Genomic DNA, 18,445 nt, shown 5'->3' with positions numbered 1-18,445 from the left:
GAGTCCGAATACAGCAGCAGGTCATCGTATAGCTTATGAAATCTGGTGAGCCAATTTGTGGCACTTGAGGATTTCTTATCATAATACTGCTCCGACGTTTTTTCCTGCTCTTTGAATATAATGCTGCTCCACAAAACTAATTATACTCACCATTGTTTGCGCCAAAGGAGATTCTGTTGAAAATGTGTCCGCCAAACAGAGAAGTTCCAAATTAGTACAGGCTTATCTCACTAAATTCTTCAGTATAATTAACATGTAGGAATTTAGCTAAGATCTTTAAGATTTCAAACATAGCAGTTTTCTTGGTTAAAACCAATTATCAGTAGGCAAAAAGCACATTTCCTGCTGCATAATAACACTGACCGCCACAGTTAACGAGGACCTCTTGGCACATTTACAGCTCAGAAAACCACCCTGTTCACGTGAAATGAAGAGAAAAATGGGAAGAAAATGCAAATGAGCTGCTGATTATGCACCAGGGTCCATCTGAAAAAGTAAAAACCAGACAGCTTTGTGAGGCTGTACTTAGGCACAGTGGTGCTTTATAATGGTAACCGTACTTACCATCTTAGTATAGTGTGTTAGCATGCTAACGTTTGCTGATTGGCATCAATGCCACTAGTTTTACAGGTTTATGGTCCAAAGTATTAAAAAAAGAATATCTAATTTCGACATGGCGACAGTGCCAGATGAACCTTTACTGGCTCACCAAAGTAGAATTCTGAAACCTTTCATTGACAGTTTTCTCCGTTTTAGTGCTCTGACCTGTCGTATTCCTTCCTGTTTCAAGATATAAAAATACATTTCAAGAAAATGATTTTGGAGAGTCATTGAGATATTAAAGTTTGCCAGACTCAATTAGGGACAGAAAACACTCAATGAGAAGTTTTTTTGTTTTGACCGGAAAGAACAAAAGCAACTAAATAACTCCAGCCTCACATGGCATTGTTTCCTTCTGCGAGGGCCTGACAAAACAGGACTGGCAGCTGCTGTCGCCCGAAAATAGCGACAGACTTAGAGGCGGGCAGCGAGCCGAGTGACGCTCCCACGTTGTTCACTCTGTTGCACTGGGCGCGGTGAAAGTAACACACGATCCCGCTGGCACCAGAGTCCACAGGTGGCGAACAGCCTCCCGTCTTTGTCACAGGGCCACAGGCATGTCGGTGGAATATCTATTACGTACAACAACACTGACGTCCCTCTCCGAAGCCGAGAGTCAACTGGGAATGTCAAGAAAAGGGCACGCTCAGTAAATGCTCCTTGTTGAGATTAGCGAAGTCCTTTCGTACTGTACTTACTGAACAACTGTAGAAAACACGGGATAATGAAGCTGCACCAATCATTTCTCAGCCATGTAAAAGGACAAGCGCTTCCATCACCTCCAAATGGCACATTGGACATTTCTGCTCCGGCAGAGAAGACAGCAAGTCCCCTCACTAAAGTGTTTACTCTGCCTCTCTCTCTCTTTTCACTCTCATCAGTCAAAAAGCTTTTCCATGTAGTGGCACAATTGCCGCAGCTCGAAGAGCCCCTCAAAGGAGGTGAGTTTATCCGCCTGATGAAAGTGCTCTTCTGGTCCACCTATAATTACGTTCAGAGCTCCTTGCTCCCCTGACGCTGCTCCCGGACGACATCAAATCCAGACGGCGGTCAAGACAGATAGATCACCCAATAGAACTTCCTCCACATGTTGACCCCGGTAATCCTAGACAGCTCTGGATCTGCCGCGCTTCTTGTTCGGCAGCTGGTAATGATGACCTGGAGGTGGCTCGGAGGAGACCTTTTAAACATTGCTGAACCTGTAATGTTTCAGAACGAGTCTCTGATCTTTCTCCGACAACTCACAACATACACCCAGCAAAAAAAAGTAGACACTATACTGTACGTGATAGCAGTTTCCTTCATGTCAGTTGAGAATAACCATCCATGAATCTGCTTGGAAATCATATTAATAAAGTGCTTTGGATTTAAACTCGTAAAACGTCATCTTTAGACCTTTTCCTTCAGGATGAAAATGATTTTGCTTGTTTTCGTCGTTTGCACGGTCATGGTTACAATGCAAACAGGAACCGCTAGCAGCTAATGTAGCATAATTTTCCATGGTGCAGAGGCCTCACGTGGAGGCCTCCATGCGAGAACCTTAGTTTAAAAAGCTTGAAACATATTCATACCAAATGTAAATAGGAAAAAAACAAGAAACAGGGGTAAAAAAAAAAAGAAATCAATTTCTTTCCCTTTAATTTAATCTATTTCAGAAGGTCCCATAAATATGGTTATTTTATCACTAGAATACAGACTCTATTCAAGTACTTTTAAACAACAAGCATAGTACGACTCACGTGCCAAATGATGACATTTCTATTTGGTCTTCCTTATCCTGACTGAAGCATGTAGCGAAGTCAAATAAAGAGAGTTTAAAACTGAGCAAAAAATAAAGTTAACAATACTCAACAAACGGAGACAACTCAGTCTGACTTTAACATCCCCGATTCTGTTCCACCTGTGGCTGTGAATGGGGTTGGGGTTGGGGGGGCAAAGAGTGCAAACTGAACAGTGCCAGAAGGCAGCTCTGCGCTTCCATTAATAGAAAACCTTTCTCTGGCCAGAATAATAGCTTTGCGACATCCCAGCCCCCCTCACCCGGTGGACCTCTAGAACCGAGCGCACGTGGGCTAAATGTCACTCCGCAGGATCCTACCATTTAAGAGAAATCACATTTTCGCCCAGAATACTGAAACATCAAACTCGTTCCAGCACACACTCCCCATCTCGTCATCTCACGACGATCACATTCTGGAGGGAAGGGCGCCTGAACAGGAAATGGATGCGTGATATTACAGGAGAGCCACTGAGTTTGGAGGCACAAGCTGCAGCCACCTGTTCGGCCCCCCGACGCAAGTTGTGTTTGTTTCGAGGAGAGCAAACAGGAATATGATGACATTCTTGATGAATAGGACGGGTGATCTTGTGTGACGCAAAAGTGACTGCTGGGGGAAGGGAAATGCAATAATGCATAAAGTGACAGATGGGATCCTTGTGTGTCCCCAATCTGGGGGAAACCATGTCCCTACACACAGCGTGCTGCTCATCTGAAATTAGAGGATGAACACGAGGACTTGCTTTTTCTGCTCGATGCGAGTGCAGGAGTGGCGCACTGATTTCCAGCAGATAAACCTTTATGGACTTAAAGGTCGTCGGCAAGTGTCCTCTCTGCTAATCAAATAGCCCTGAAGGCGAGGTTTGATCTTTTACAATCTGCTGAGTTGCGAGGCCAGCCAGGCAAATGAACAACGGGCCTCTGGGCCTTCTGCAGTTCAGCCTGCACCTGTTCATCACTCCACAGTCAGAGGTGAGCGGCTCAATGTGGAGCGAGAATCCCATTTGGATGAAATGTGCCGTGCTGCAATTGTAGGTCAAATTTCAGAGGAATTCATTTCATGTGATAAACACATGAACCTCCAACAAAGAAGCTGTCTGGGGTCAGTGTTGTGCACTTTAAACATTCACTAGCTTGTTTTTTTTTTTTTTTTGATATCCATTAGTAGTTTCCAGGGTAACCGCGTCTCTCCCTGGGGTCGATGTTAATTGAACTGAAACATTCATCAGAGATGATTTATGACTTTATTTAGAGTTTGGTCCTTTGAGTTCTGTGATCAAGTGTGTTTTATTCAAGGTTTTACTGGTGATTATGCATCTTCATGGAAGCATCTTAAAACTAATTTTCTTGTTGCTTGTTTTTCTCATTTATTACCTTTTCTTCCTGTAAATACCATTCTGAACTGGAAAGAGATAGACAAGTAATTGAGTCTGCAGAGACATCAACCAATGTCTGCTTGACTGATCCATAAACTCCATCACAATTTCAAAATATTGCAGGCATCCTGGAGCCCAGCTTCCTTCTTTGCATAATCCATGTTTGACTCGTCTGTAAGGCTTCAATTTATTCTCTCCTTGACTGCATCCACATCTACTCTTCACAATGTTAGCAGGTTTAATTGGTAAAATTAATTAGAGGGCGCGCATTCCGCTTGGATTCACATGCGCCAAGTGCATCAGGGAGAAGAGCTGAGATTTGTTGGAATTTTCTACTCCCTGGGAATGAAAAAGTGTAGTTAGAAAACAATCAACTCTGCCTCTCGTGTGCTTTACTAACGAAGACTGTGAGGTTTAAAACGGGCACGCAATAAAACCCTGAAGTAAAAAGCTGTTTCAGGACATTTCAAGAGCAAGCAAGCTGTTTGAAAAAAAAAAAAACTATGTGTTTAAAGAGAACAACAACGTGGGTGAAGATGTGGGAATAGCATCTTAAAAACACACACACACAGATAGATAGATGCATAACACACACACACACACTAACACACACACACACCTTTTCACTGAAGCCAACCCATGCCCTTACTCTTTGGTAAAGGTCCGCCTCAGATGGCCTGGAATGAGGCTTTAAATGTGGCCCCTAAACAGGCTGACATAGAAAACACACATCTGCCGTGTTTAGGTAAGCTGCAGTTGCCATGGTTACAGACGAGAGCTTGCTGAACAGTTGTGTGTCAAGCCATCATTGAGACGGGGCACTTGAGCTGCACACACAAACACACAAGTGAGGGGAGCGTCGGTGGTTTAGAGTGAAAAACGAGGAAACGCAGGATGGCACGTGAACTAATGTCCAGCTTCAATATGTTGCCGTCACCATTCGGCATCCCGAGCGTCTGTGCTCAGGACAAACGAGGAGACGATGCCGTGGGGACAACCTGAGTTCAGCCTGAGTCATCTAGAGTTTCATGTGACATTTGGGGGAAAGATGAAGAAAATGTGCTGTTTTTAGCTCAAACTGAGCACACAAAAAAAGGGTTTTCTTTCCTACTCGGTATTAATCACCTCCTTGCGGAAGCTCACGGCGACAAACATCATCGCACAACAGCAGCAAATGTTTTACTTCACTGCGTTTTTGAAATGACAACATACACCAAAAGCAGGAACATTATCATACAAACGCGATGCACATTTTATGAGTAAAAGCACTTGACATGAAGTGTTTGTCACAGTGAGAGACCTTTTAAATGAATCATTTTTCTTGACAACAAAACAGGCCCTCCCTCTCCCTCCCCACACACAAACACACATACTTTTGGTCCCACAAACAGGAACAAAGTGGTTAGTTAATATTCCACATGAAACCATTATGCTCGAGTGTGGCTGACCACCCGGCATTCATGATTAATAACCTGCATGCACCGAGCCAACGAGGGACTCTGCGCCACATATAGTGGGGTGGGACAAAGTGGGATCGGCCCCGAGCACTGCGGCAAGCCTTGGCATGGTGCTCCCACTCATGCCATTTCATTTCAGCACTCCTCAGTCGTACTGTTGCATTGCCAAGCACTTAAATCCAAATCAAACACTTTTGTAAAAAAAAGAAGAAGAAGGGAAAGAAATGCAGCAGAATCTCCGTCAGACCGAAAGTGTCCACGACTTCCCAACAGGTGGGACAGGTTTAAACAAGGATGTGATAAGGATCTCATAACATGTGGTCGAAAAGGCACGAGTTCCCCACATGGCACTGTCAACAGACATGCCAGGCACCATGGTAACCACTTGGGCTGAGCGAATGCGATTGGTAAACTGTACATGTCCCTCCCTCCTTCCTTCTGTCCTTCTGGATCTGTTTCTCTCTGCTATCTGAGGGCATTATGGGGTGTGTGACCTTAATACACTCTTTAAATCTCTCCTCTTTTTTTTTTCTCCTCTGGCTTTGTTTTGATGGGTCTGTCTCTCTGTCTGAGAGATAAGCGGCCACGGACACGCACTTCAACATGGTGTATTTATGCGTCTCACAAGCAGAAATAAAAAAAGGACACTGTGAGTGTGTGCGATTTGTGGGTTGTTAGACAAAAGCTCCTCCTCAGCAAGGTTTCTGGACTATCCTATAAGACATATTTTCCATTTTTCATTGACAAATATACGAGGGGGTTCAACCCGAGTGCCTCGCTGTCACGCTTCATCTCACTGACGTCTTCACCGAGGGCCTGCTACACGTAGGCTAAAGTAGCCAGAGATGTCAATCAAAGACGAAAGGAAGGATGACGACCGTGTGAGAGCTCACCAGGACTCTTCCCGTCAGTGTCTGAGCTGATATCATGACTCCGGCCCAGTCTTTGACCGAGGTCATCCAGCCCACCTCGCTGGCCGCCGGGTCGTCCTTGTTGATGCGTTTGATGCCATCGCCTGTGGAGAGCCGATGGACCTCCTGCAAAGAAAATGATGCAGAGGCCAACGGTGAAAAATGTGACATTTGATCAGAGTGTAACAATAAACTTTATCACATTAAATGTCTATTTTGAAATGATCATTTATTGCTACGATAGCCGAGCCCTTATCCATCAACCTATTGCCTAACAGACTTAGTTCTGTGACGGTGGATCAATCCCAGGAAAGATCCTCTTGCACAGGAAAATATGTGAGCCACTGCAATATCGGTTTGTTGTAAGATTAATATATTACGACTATTTCTTAACATATTTGTGCACACCAAGCTGCTGTCCAACTAGCATCCAGGCCAGAGAGCGAGGGACCGAGGGAGCCGGCAGGTAAAGCTGCTTTACCTGTAAAAGGTATTAGTCCTCCAGTTCAGGGGAGTTTCTTAGTCATATTCTGTTGGTTTTGTCCAGCAGTGACTTGTGTGTGTGACAACAGCTAGAATTGACAGCCACGTTAAAATATGCTTAAAAAAAATAGAAGAGCTTGAGTGTATTTGACTACAACGTTTTTTTTCTATAGTGTAATAATGTTTGTATATGACAGTAAAAGCAGAAACAAAAGCAAAAAAGTACAAAACAGGACAGCGAACAGTTTTGGGATTCTCATTTTTTTTTACTCTGCCAAATGCAGAAAAGTTTGCTGTGTTCACCACCAGCAAGTCGCCAACTTTGTCCGTTTGTTCAGACAAGGTTCATGCTGGGTTTATCTGAGCTTTTACCCAAACACCCGGTTGCTATTGAAAGCGCGTCAGTAAAATCCTGTTGCTATTGAAAGCGTGGAGAATGAACCAAAACGGGGAAGTTTCAGGCCATAAAACCAAAACTACGAGCTCAAAGGAGCTTTAACACTCGTAAAGCTGAGGGGACTGCAGAGTCGGGTCATAGTTCTGTAAGTTTGTCACGAGTGACACCTTGTTGTATAACAGTTTTTGTTTGTTAATGTACTGCTTTAAGATTGTGCTTCCTAATATTTTTAAAAAGCCACAATGTTGCCACACAAACGGGTAATTATCCAATTGTTTACCCTAATCAGTAAAGAATATTACTTCTGATAGTTCACTCATTTCTAATCATATTTTTGTTTCTATGAGAATACTGATTAGTGCAGCTTTAACCTCCAAACGACCCATGATGTTAATATTTTCTAAAACCTAAACAAGGAGCTGATAAACATAGCTTTCAAGCTTCCATGAACTGCAGCGCTGTGTGATAATCCTCTTCGGGTGATTGTGACCTTTCACATAAAACGTTGCAACTTTATTCATTGTATTAAAAATGCATCGCATCGATTTGCACCAACAGAAAACCAAACTTTGTAAAAAGAAAGTACCACCTACGTATTTTGTTTGATTGACAGCTATGCAAAAAACTCAACATGACCAACTAACTTTGAAAAAAAAAAAAAAAAACACCCCTTCAAAATAATTTATGCACCATTCTTACTATCGTGACCAAGCTCAAAATACCCAAAAATCAACCCACGCACATGCATGCACAAATGCATACAGAAAACATACAGAGTGAGAGCAGCAAAGAGACTCCAGGAGTGTATCCATGGCAGCCGCTGAGCTCCTGGTGTTTCTGCTCCACTGAGTGGGCTGCCTGCCTGCCTGTCTCTCCTCCTGTCTGTCTGTATGGCTGTCTGTGTGCTGCGACTGGCATGATTCACAGAGCAGGAAATCGAGACAGGATGCAGGGGTTAGCCATGCTCCCTGATGAAACACCCCACAGCCTCGAGGATAACACAACTCAGACTCTTTACCCTGTGACATCCTCCTCCTCTTCTACCTTAATGGTGTCACACATCACTCTCTGGGCCCTTCCTCCTGCAGCTCTGCTCGTCATGTGGGATTAGTTGATGCACTTTACATAGTTAGAGGGGGGATAACATAACCGTTCACAGTTTAAAAAAAAAAAAAAAGGTACTGTTTATATGGTTTCCATTGTGCCGTGTGGAGTTAATGTGCAATATCTCACATTGTCCAGATACTAAATAGGCTACGCGTCCCCAGGATTTAGGACAGCCACATGGTTGATCCCAACTTTCGTAGTTCAGAAGCAAACGCATCACTTGAAACCTGACAGGAAGGATTTTTGTGTGATGTCGTGATGCCGTGCAAGGTAAATACAAACAGCTCACAAATGTACAGCTTTACTTTTTACAGAGGGGTAAACTAATTCCTAAAACAGTAGCATTGTAGTTTTTAGCAAGCTTACTCAAACAGGAGTATGTGGTGTTTTTGTTGGAGATTATTTTAGCCATAGATTGAATGAGCTAGTAAGTAATTAAGGCAGCAGGACACAAGTGCAACTTAAAATAAACTCCAGTGCAAAGGTTTGGTTCCTTTGTGTTTTTAGCAAATTAGACCAGTGATATATCTATTTCACTGTGATGCTAAAGCCTGATTAGCTAGTATTAATATATTAGCCGTATTTCTCTGTCATAGAGCCTCCATTGTTGTCCAAAAACACATTGATGAGCCACACTGCTGCATTATGATCCCACATACAGCCTCCTGCTGCTTGAAATACTCTGTCAAGTGCCAACTGTGTATGATAATGATAAGAGTAATATAAATAACAGCAAACGTCTCCTTTAACATGGAAAGTATTAGGAAAAGTATGATTAAACTCTCAAATAAAGTAAAACTACTTAAAAAAAGGTTTCAAAATCAATTGTGAACAGAGAAAGGAATATTTACCTCAGAACCAAAATACTTACCTATTTCACACATTTTAATAAAACATAAACTGGTTTTGGCAGGTTATTCCATAATAGTGCCCACACAAAAGCCACCGATTTTGACCCCCTCCATCATTGTTACGAAATAGCTGGCTGCACCAAGTAATTCAATCATGTTCAGAGCCATTAGTCAGAGACAAGCAGGACCACCAGCAGACCATGTTACTCTTCCTACAGCCTGTTCAGAGCCCTGCAGCACTAACCGGATAACACTATAATAACATGTCCAGCTCACTTAGCAGCTAATGCAGCCAACGAGACGCAGGAACGGACAATTCTGTGAAACTGCAGTTTTGAAATGAGAGGCAACAGGTATCAGCTGTTTCCAGGCAATGTTTGCATCCATCCGAACAGTTTCCATTTGAGTGTAGCATCTTTTGCTTGAATAAAATGGTTAAACAGGCACTTTTGCACTGGATATTTTACACGGCGATCCAAACTACTGAGACTTTCCAAAGCTACATCTTTTATTTTGAAGAAGAAAAAAAAAATCTCATTAGCCAAGTCATGAAACGGAGCCTCTGAGGGAATTTAAGTGAAATCTCAGTTTTGAATCCCCTGAAGGAGATCAGGGTGAGTGGATCAGACTACGAGTTAGAGACTCAAAGGGATACGAACATGTTGGAGGCCTTGTCACTCAGCAGCCTGAATGAGAGTTAAACTGTGAAGGAACATAAAGCTATTGGCATCCGTTAAAGTGTTATAATCCCTCGACAGTGCCCACAATATACTGAGACCATGAGATGAACACATCACAGAGAAGCTGCAAAAGCGTAATGTTTAATAATTGAATGCTGGAAAAAGTCACAAAATACAATATTGATAAGAGTGAAATATCATTTAGGAATAATATATTTATGATATAATGAAAAACAAGAGTCCAAGCATGCAAAGCTCCCCATAAAATCCCTCAATATATGTTGTCAAACTCTAATGCAATAGGAATATTATGCAGGGTCTAACACAATAAGGTACAAAGTGCTAAGTATTTCCTCTTTATTAATGTTGCAGTAATTATTGATATGCGATCCTGCCGAGTAATATATTGCATCCTCTGCTGCTTCATGAAATATAGCATGCATAATCAATAACAATTGAGCATTTAGGCTTGATATATTATTGCCAATGGAATTCAAATTGGTTAAATAAGCCAGTCGATAATAAATAAAACATAGTGGACACATTTCAATATTCTCAGATGATGGAGCAAGTCTTTCGACTCAGATTTATGTCAAGAGCTATGGGGGAGTATTTGTTTATCTTGAGGGTGGAAGTGCTGATGAGTACTTATGAAATTATTATTACTTATGAATTATTGTGCTTATTTAAAAAAGGGACTTCATAAAGATTTGACTTGAACAAGGTTTAGTTTATTGGTTATGGGGAGTACTACCTAAAAAAAAAACACCTTCATGATTGAAATGTTACTTTCTTCTTCTGTGGTTTTGTAAGAGCTCTCTTGCATAAAATAATATAACCCTGTTGATGTCAGAGTGATGTCATCAGGTTCATCGTGATTCAAGCTTGAAAGAAAAAACATAACAGATAAACTGCATCATCGAACAGAGGCGCACAAGTGAAAGACACTGTCCAGTTGCATTATGGGAAGTGTAGGATTCAGTGTTTTTTTGACGCATGACCCGTACTAAGGACTGAAAGTCAAGTTATCTTCACCTCTCTTCTCCTTCTCCGATAAACACTATCAAATAAAGGCTTTAGTGAAAAAAATATCTTAAAAAATATTCAAAGGTTCCTATACATTTGAATATACAGAAGAATGGTTTTAGTATTGTGATTATCAGACTTTATTCTGTTTCTACATTTGCTATATGGGACTAATTTGTTGTCAAAACTACGGGGAAATCAACTACATATATTTATAATTCATGTTTGTGTTTATCTCCAAAACTGTTGTCGTAAACAAAGTGCGTACACGTGATGGACAGTGTGCAGGAAATGTGCTTTTCTTTTCAACACAGCTCAATGAATTCTTTCTTCTCTGAACATAACTCTGTTAAAACACTTGACCTGACGCATTCATCTGACGGTGCACTTCCCTGCTTCAGTGAATGCAGTGACACAGGCTGCGTGAGGGAAGCGGTTCAGGCTTAATTGGCATCCCACTGTTATCCCCGAGCACTTTAATGACCAAATCTAAAAATGCACACTTAAAACACACACTGGCCATGGTATTTAGAAATGCCAGTAAAGGAGGAGATCAAAGATTAATGATTTGTGATTCATGACACGCTTCTGTCCAATTATTCTTTAAAAAAAGGGCAGGGGTCATCTTAAGGTCACATGCAGGAGACACTTTCAATGTGGAGATTGAGGGAATTGCGTTTTTGTTTTGTTTTTTTACGTTTAAATGTCTAATTCCTTTCTGCAGGACAAACATTGGTATAGTTGTAAACATAAAAAGGATCGTGGATGTGATATTTACTTTGGTAAAAGTTTTAGCACACAGCAAGAGGGTTAAACAATCTTCCACAGGACTTTATTTTAATGAAATGAAAATGAAAGGATACATTTTTAATGTAGCTGCAGACACCATAGAAGAAGATGTAGTCATTACACCCACTCAGGCAGGTCATCTCCTCTTCGTCACTTTGATCAATAGTCAGATCCTCCAAATATAGCTTCCACTATCTCGCCTAAACCCAGTCCCCCTGACACCAGAGGTCATTGATCAACATTACTTGCCTATTCTGGGGATCCACCATGATCATTTTCTCAAACGACAAGCCCATTAAGTTTGAGTCTAACATGTGGCTCGTGACACAATTTTCTGCAAAAGGGAATCAATTATTTAAAAATACATTAATATAAATCAATTAATAATAAATCAAGACATTCTCAGTAGAGGAAAATCTTCTTGAAATATCCGACTCTCATAACGAGATATAGCCCCTGTTCCGCATGAAGAAGGACTGCGTTACAAGTCACTTGATCCCACGTCCTTCCAATCAATACATCGCTGAATGAAATCACCCAATTATTTGGTTAAGACCTATACACACATAATATATACACAAATACAAATATCAAGGAGCAGAGAAAGTAAACCTCCTTAACTCAGCTCAGTATGTGGAAGCAGAAGCTAAAATTGGACACGAATAGAAAAGTGTTGTTATTAATGAATGACTCAACTGTTGGTGAACATTATCACAAACTTTTTCGAATAGTTAAAGGGTATGCAACAGCAGAACTGTGAAATATGGCCAAGAAAACCTGTGAACAACGCTACCTATACAGTAATTAAGTGTGATAGTCGTCACAAAAATATAAAAGCACACATACGTATATAATACGTAAACATACAAAAACAATTTCTATACAACTTGTCTTGCGACATAATCGAATGAATCTCTTGTCTTACTGTCAAAAAAAGCAGCAGCAGAGCAGGCTCTGGCACCGTCGAGATGTTTAACATTTGAGTTAATCTGAGACCTGTTGGATCCCAGATGGCGCAATGACAGCCAAGCTGCAGCATGCTGCTTATGTTATGCAACGCGAGTAGCTAATACTAATCACACAGCCAATCAAAAAACACATTACAGAGAGTATTTCTGCGTAAAAACAACTCTTGTTTTTTTTTTTGGAAGAATTTAAATGAGTGATGCTGCCTTCAAGTGCCTTTTCTTCTCCATTCAAAGTACAGCATGTGACTTCGCACTCTTAGCTACAAATTAAATTAAATGGACACCAATGAACTCAGGCTTTTGTATTTTGGATAAGATCCTGCAGCAGAGGGCACAAAGCAGTTTGTGTTTCAGAAATGGTGAACAAAATTAGCTTGTTTTAAAAATAACCTATGATAGCAGATGTAGATGCCGTCGTTGACAGCTAAGTGCCACTCAGCTATTCCAACTTTCTGACTCGTAATTACAGCTGTTTTGATCATGAGCACTCGTCTCATAATTACAATATTTCAGAAGGCACTTTAAAAGGAGCATGAGAGTGACTCTCCATCTGAAACCTCAACCCCCTCCCCCCTCCAACCTCCACCCACCCACCGCATGCACCTGACACATCTAAGGACACTGAGTCACTGCCAGAAGATGCACATGGCACTGCCTTTTTAGATACAAATCAAACATGATGAACCAAACACGTAGACAAAGTAAAGACATCACGCAGTAGATGTTAATTATTTAAACGATTACAAACAGAACAAGCTACTTCCACAACAACAAAATACATGCTTTGAAAAATTGACAATAATCCCAGACTCTATAGCCATGCTAGCGACTCTCTATCCATCTAGTCCCAGCTGTGTTTTGAACTGAAATGTTAACAGAGTGCTAATAATGTTAGCATGTTCACCATATTAGTTTCCCCTACAAGGCTGCTAAGATTTGTCAATTAGCACCAAACACTAAGTACAGCTGAGGCTGATGGGAACGTCATTAGTTTTGCAGGAATTAAGTCACAAACCAAAGTAATGGACAAATTAAAACATTGACCTGAAGATGGCCTTCTATGAAAAGCTGGGGGACCTTAAATATCCGGAGCAAATTTCACTGCGATAGTTGTCGGGACTTTTCCCTCGACACCAGAAACGTCAACGTCCTGATAGTGCTAAAGGAAAAAGTCAGGGGGATCTCCAAAGTTATTACAATTGTAACGTGAGTGTTTGTATTAAATTTCATGTCCGGCTGACATTGCCAGAACCAAGCAGCTAGAGAGGCTAAAAATATGGGGTGGCGAGGGGCCTCTTTCAATAACTTGAACACACAACAATCTCCCTTTGTCCGCTGTTGGTTGTGTGGCAGGTGCGTAAATAGTCAGGTCAGGCAGAGCAGTTGCACTTGGGTCCGCGGGTTGGGAGAAGCTCTAATTACGTGTTGGACAGGAGTTTTTCGGGTTAAAACAGTCAGCAGCAATCTGTACAATTATGATTGCTAGGAAATATGGTTGTTCAATATCAACTTCTGATCATGTGACGAGACTAACAAGCTGAGCACATGGTGTCTGTGTGTGTGTGTGTGTCTGTGTGTGTCTGTCATGACTACCTTGCGCCTCAGATCTATGGCGTCTCAAAGCTCCAGCAGGTCTCCTGTGCACAGGCTGATCAAACAATAAATCACGTCACGACGATGACACTTTCTCACCGTGAGCCTGAAATATATTAAATGACTGAGAAGCTGCCACAGCGTGTCATCCTCCCCTCGTGAGTACAGTGCCTCTTACAATGAACAGTTTCTTTCTTCCTCCCAGACGGATAATAGCCGTCATTCATCAGAACCTCACAGACGACGGAGTTTCATCGATTTCCATCCGATTTGGAAGGCAGCGCCACGGAGACGGAGGCACGGAGATGGAGGCCGAGTCTCAGAGATGGAGGCCGAGACTCAGACATGGAGGCCGAGTCTCAGAGATGTGGGAGCTGTCGGAACCGAACGGGGACAGTGAACGCCTCACAGAAGTGGCGGGGGGAAACTAACTGAAAGGGAGGAAACTCTTTATCAATTCCCATCTGTGAACGATAACAATGTGCAGTGACAGCTCCACGTTTGGGCTGCTAATGACATGCACAGACTGGGAGGGGGTGGGGAGGTGTCCCTCCAACACAACCTGCCGCATCTCACAGCCGAGTCAACTGCATAACTGAGAGAGGGAGATTTACTCTTATAATGAAATCCTTTGCTTCCTAGTTGCTTAGCAACAAAAACACAGATTCACATGGCACATACCATATGCGCCTGACACTGCATTTCTGACACTTGATTTTTGGATTAGAAAAAGAGGGTGACGAAAAGAAGAAGAAAAAGAAAACGGGGTAGGAGTTAGGAAATAAATGCCGGGAGACCAAAAAAAAAAAAAAAAAAAAGGCAGAGAGGGGAGGATGGGAAGTGAAAAGATGACCCATCTCTGGCTGACTCCCACTGAGGAGCACAACAGGTTGGTGGAGCTCACCAGCTTCTCTTGGCACAATCTTTTCAAAAACACACACAATGGGACCGCTCTCTTGTATTCACACATGAACAGTGTTCCACGGTGGACTCTGGAAGAAACCGCCTCATCCTGAGATGTATTTCTGTTCCACGTCTAAATAAAACTGGGATGCGAGCTGCTGGATTCTGTTGACGATTTTAACTGGAGCGGAAACTCTGAGCTAATTGATCTTTCCTTGAACATAAACGCTCAGGTTTATCATTATATCTGATATAGCTTTGTGTTTTGAATCGTTTGTTGGATCAAAAAAAAAGAAAGAAAAAAAAGGTGATCTGAGGACATCACCCTGGGCTATGAGAACTCTTGTTTTCAGCCATTTTAAAGAGTAAGCAAATAACCAAAAATATATCAGCAGATTAATAACGGATAAAAGTGGTCAATAATTGACGCCCCCTAATTGCAATGAAAGAAGAGAGATGATGCAGGCGTCTCCCTTCAAGTGGTCCGCACCACCCTTCATGCGGCATTTCTGCTTATCCACCATGTCTGAGGGATGAATGCACATTCTTGAAGGAAAAACAAACTGCTCCATCTCTGGCACCTCAGTCAGCTGTGCCATTTTTGTCCTCCCAACATAAAAAGAAGGATCCAAACTTTAAGCTGCAGTTAGAGCCAGACGAGCACGCCATACAACACAGAAACTGCAAGATTTTTATCCCCAACGCAGGACTAAGGCCGGCCTCGGGCAGATGGTGTCGTAATAATTGTGAAACAGAAAATCTGGTGGCAGCCTGCCTTAAATGTTATGAAAATGATTTCTGGGGATTACGCTGTGGCATAAGTGTTAGCCTCCACAGAGGCACTATGCACACCATTGGTAAGAGGACGTTTGTTGGTCATCCAACAATGTAAAAGACAGCTGACTGTGTGTCCGGAACGGGCAAAACTATTCCTGACTTCTGGAGACGTGTCAAACAAATGGTTCGCTGGAGGGTTTCAAGCTGCAAATAATAATGACCTCAGAGTATGTTGATGGGAAAATACATTGTGGGAATCTAGGCTATGGATTCCAACAATCTTTTGTAGTGATATTTAACATTGGTCTCAAATCCCAAAGTTTTGTACTTCTCTCGATGCCTTAAAATCGTGTGAGTTAATCCAAAGGACAAATTAAATTATGTCTCCACCCCCCCAATAAAGGGGAGGAGGAGTTAATGGATCTTGGTTTGTGACGGTCACAGTATATTGGAAAACTATTTAACAGAGTCAATAGCAACATATCAAGTGTTTTTATAGAGATTAATTATTCGATAGAAAGCAGTTCCAGTGGGAAATGTTCACAGGAAGGACTGTGGATGATGCAGAATAACAAGAACATTGTTTTTAGGAAAGTTGTCATTATCTATTTTAATTACCGTTTACTGCAGTACTAATGGAACTCAATTCACATCCATTGTTCTGCATAAATAAATTAACTAGGTACAAGTGGATAGAATAGGTGGGTAGTGTGTGTATTTTTGGTCAGTTTGGGTAAGGCTGTTATTATTCCAGTTTTATCACTATAGAAGCACACATGACAATGTTTTTTTCAATGATATCTCAAATAGAAGAGATTATAAAAATGTGATCAACCATATATAAAACTGTATAATTTTAATCAGATATTGTGCAGGGGGTGCACTTTAACATACTGATATACAAGTTATTGGCTGCTAGTGGGTTTGATCACTTTCACATCAAACTAATGGAACAAAGGCTGTCCATCAACAAGTGTCAGCTGCCTCTAAAAACCTGCCCGACCACACTATCGTTCACCAGAAAGTTGTTTTAGTAGAACACATCCACTTGTTATTGGATGTGACATTCATCCAAGAGCAGAGTTAATTATTCAAAGTCACGTAGCCCACCATGCTCTCTGTGGAGGAGGCCTTATTTAACACTGATTTCATTAGGAGCCCATTTCATAAATTAAACTGGAGAAATTGTTGGAGAGCTGTTGCACAAAAACCCTGTGGGAAAAAAAAAGAAGTAATTTTATTAGGGTGTGGTGACATACCTTCTTTTTGCCGTTACAGTGGCAGCACACAGTCCACATATATTTGAGAGTTCTCCACAGAAGAATTATGAAGAGACCCCCAAAGAAAGTGACCATGGAGGACGCGAGGAAAGCCCACCACATCCGCTGGCCGTTGCTGTCACAGGGCACATCTGGGGAAAACGGGATGATGACACTCATCTTGGATATGTGGACGGAAGGATCCGGGTTGAATTTCTCCCTCTTCGGCATTCTCGGCCTCTGGTCACCTGCCAGCCCCCTCAAACAATCAACTCAACTGGAATTCAGGCGCCTCGGGGACCTTCGGCCAGCGCCCCCCGATGCCCCAGTGGCTCGGCCATGTTAAGTCAACCACCTTCCGCTCCTCAGCCTTCTCATCTGGCTTCACCGAGCAACGACGTAAAAGTTGAGTCGACAGTTGTCACGCACAGCAAGAAAAAAAAAAAAAAAACTTCCTTTGAATTCACGATATCAGTCGTGCGCCTCTCGATGCGCGTTCGTGGCTGAAATTGTGCGTCACCCCGTTTCATCAGCGCGCATTACAAATTAAAAATTAAATACAAATCACATTTTTTTTTTTTTTATTTTGGCAAACTCCACAAAAACCTTTTACGATGTCCCCGACAGTCCCGACGGATGAAACGGTGCTACGCGGTATCGTTACGTTGTCGGTCGATGGGCTCGCTGCTCCAGCTCGTTAGCGGCGCATCTCTCAGCAGCTCCGCCACTTGAGCCGCGCACCGCGCACTGTTGAATGCGCGCCACGCGTTAGAAAGGTCGCAGGATGTAGATGTATCCTTTAGGAAATCTCGTTTGGGGAGAAACAAAAGAAATGAAAAAAAGGTATCTTGCGTTAACGGGCGGATTTAGTCATTGCCGCTCCCGGGGCTCCGGCGGCCGCAGCTGTCACATCCATTTGTCGGGAGATGGTATCGCAGATTTACAGGTAGCGGGGGCGGAGCCATCGATAGCAGACGTCGATGCTTATCTGGTGGTCTGGTTATTTATAGTGACCGCAGCATCCATTTTTGATGAGTGTAACTTTGTGGATACGGCTTTCACTTTTAAACTAGTTTGTTCTTCTCCAAACAAACATTCGAGACCGTAAATTGTGTTCTGTTCATTCTGAATTCTAAGATTTGCATTAGTGGCAAACCGAGAACAAACATGTGCATTTGCAAACCGAGCTAGTGTATTTTGATTATGTGTGTGGATTAAAAGGTGAATACAAACAAATCCTCCTCAAAGTAGTGACTTATTCGGCTACTCGGTGAAACAACTCTGTGAATTAGAGTATTTCTCCAGTGTAGACAGCCTTGGCAATGTGTGGAATGAAAGTGATAAAAACAACATTTTACCATGTCTCCCGAGTGGGGGTTTACTCTCCCTGGTGGACAAAAAGTGAAGATTGTTGAGGTCCAACTTGTGTACCACAACAAATGAACTGGTTTCTGTATCATCTTGCACAAAAAAGGTAACAATATCCATCTA

At 42.1% G+C, this 18,445-nt stretch overlaps 1 protein-coding gene across 1 annotated transcript in view; it reads right to left on the bottom strand.

Annotated features, from left to right (window-relative positions):
• Positions 1-17,972, bottom strand: part of LOC137789509 (calcium-activated potassium channel subunit alpha-1a-like) — a 74,299-nt gene extending 56,327 nt beyond the window's left edge. The window contains 2 exon segments of the mRNA XM_068583174.1: positions 6,104-6,247; positions 16,955-17,972. Of these exon segments, the coding sequence (XP_068439275.1) occupies positions 6,104-6,247; positions 16,955-17,185 (375 nt within the window). The 5' untranslated portion in view covers positions 17,186-17,972.
• Between the last annotated feature and the right edge of the window lie 473 nt (positions 17,973-18,445).

This window comes from Clinocottus analis, unplaced genomic scaffold (assembly GCF_023055335.1).
Source record: "Clinocottus analis isolate CAN_PGR_092001 unplaced genomic scaffold, fCliAna1.0.p SCAF_19, whole genome shotgun sequence".
Classification (NCBI taxonomy): Eukaryota; Metazoa; Chordata; class Actinopteri; order Perciformes; family Cottidae; genus Clinocottus; species Clinocottus analis.
Note: the sequence above shows the minus strand (reverse complement) of the source record. Positions and strands in the feature narration are given on the sequence as shown.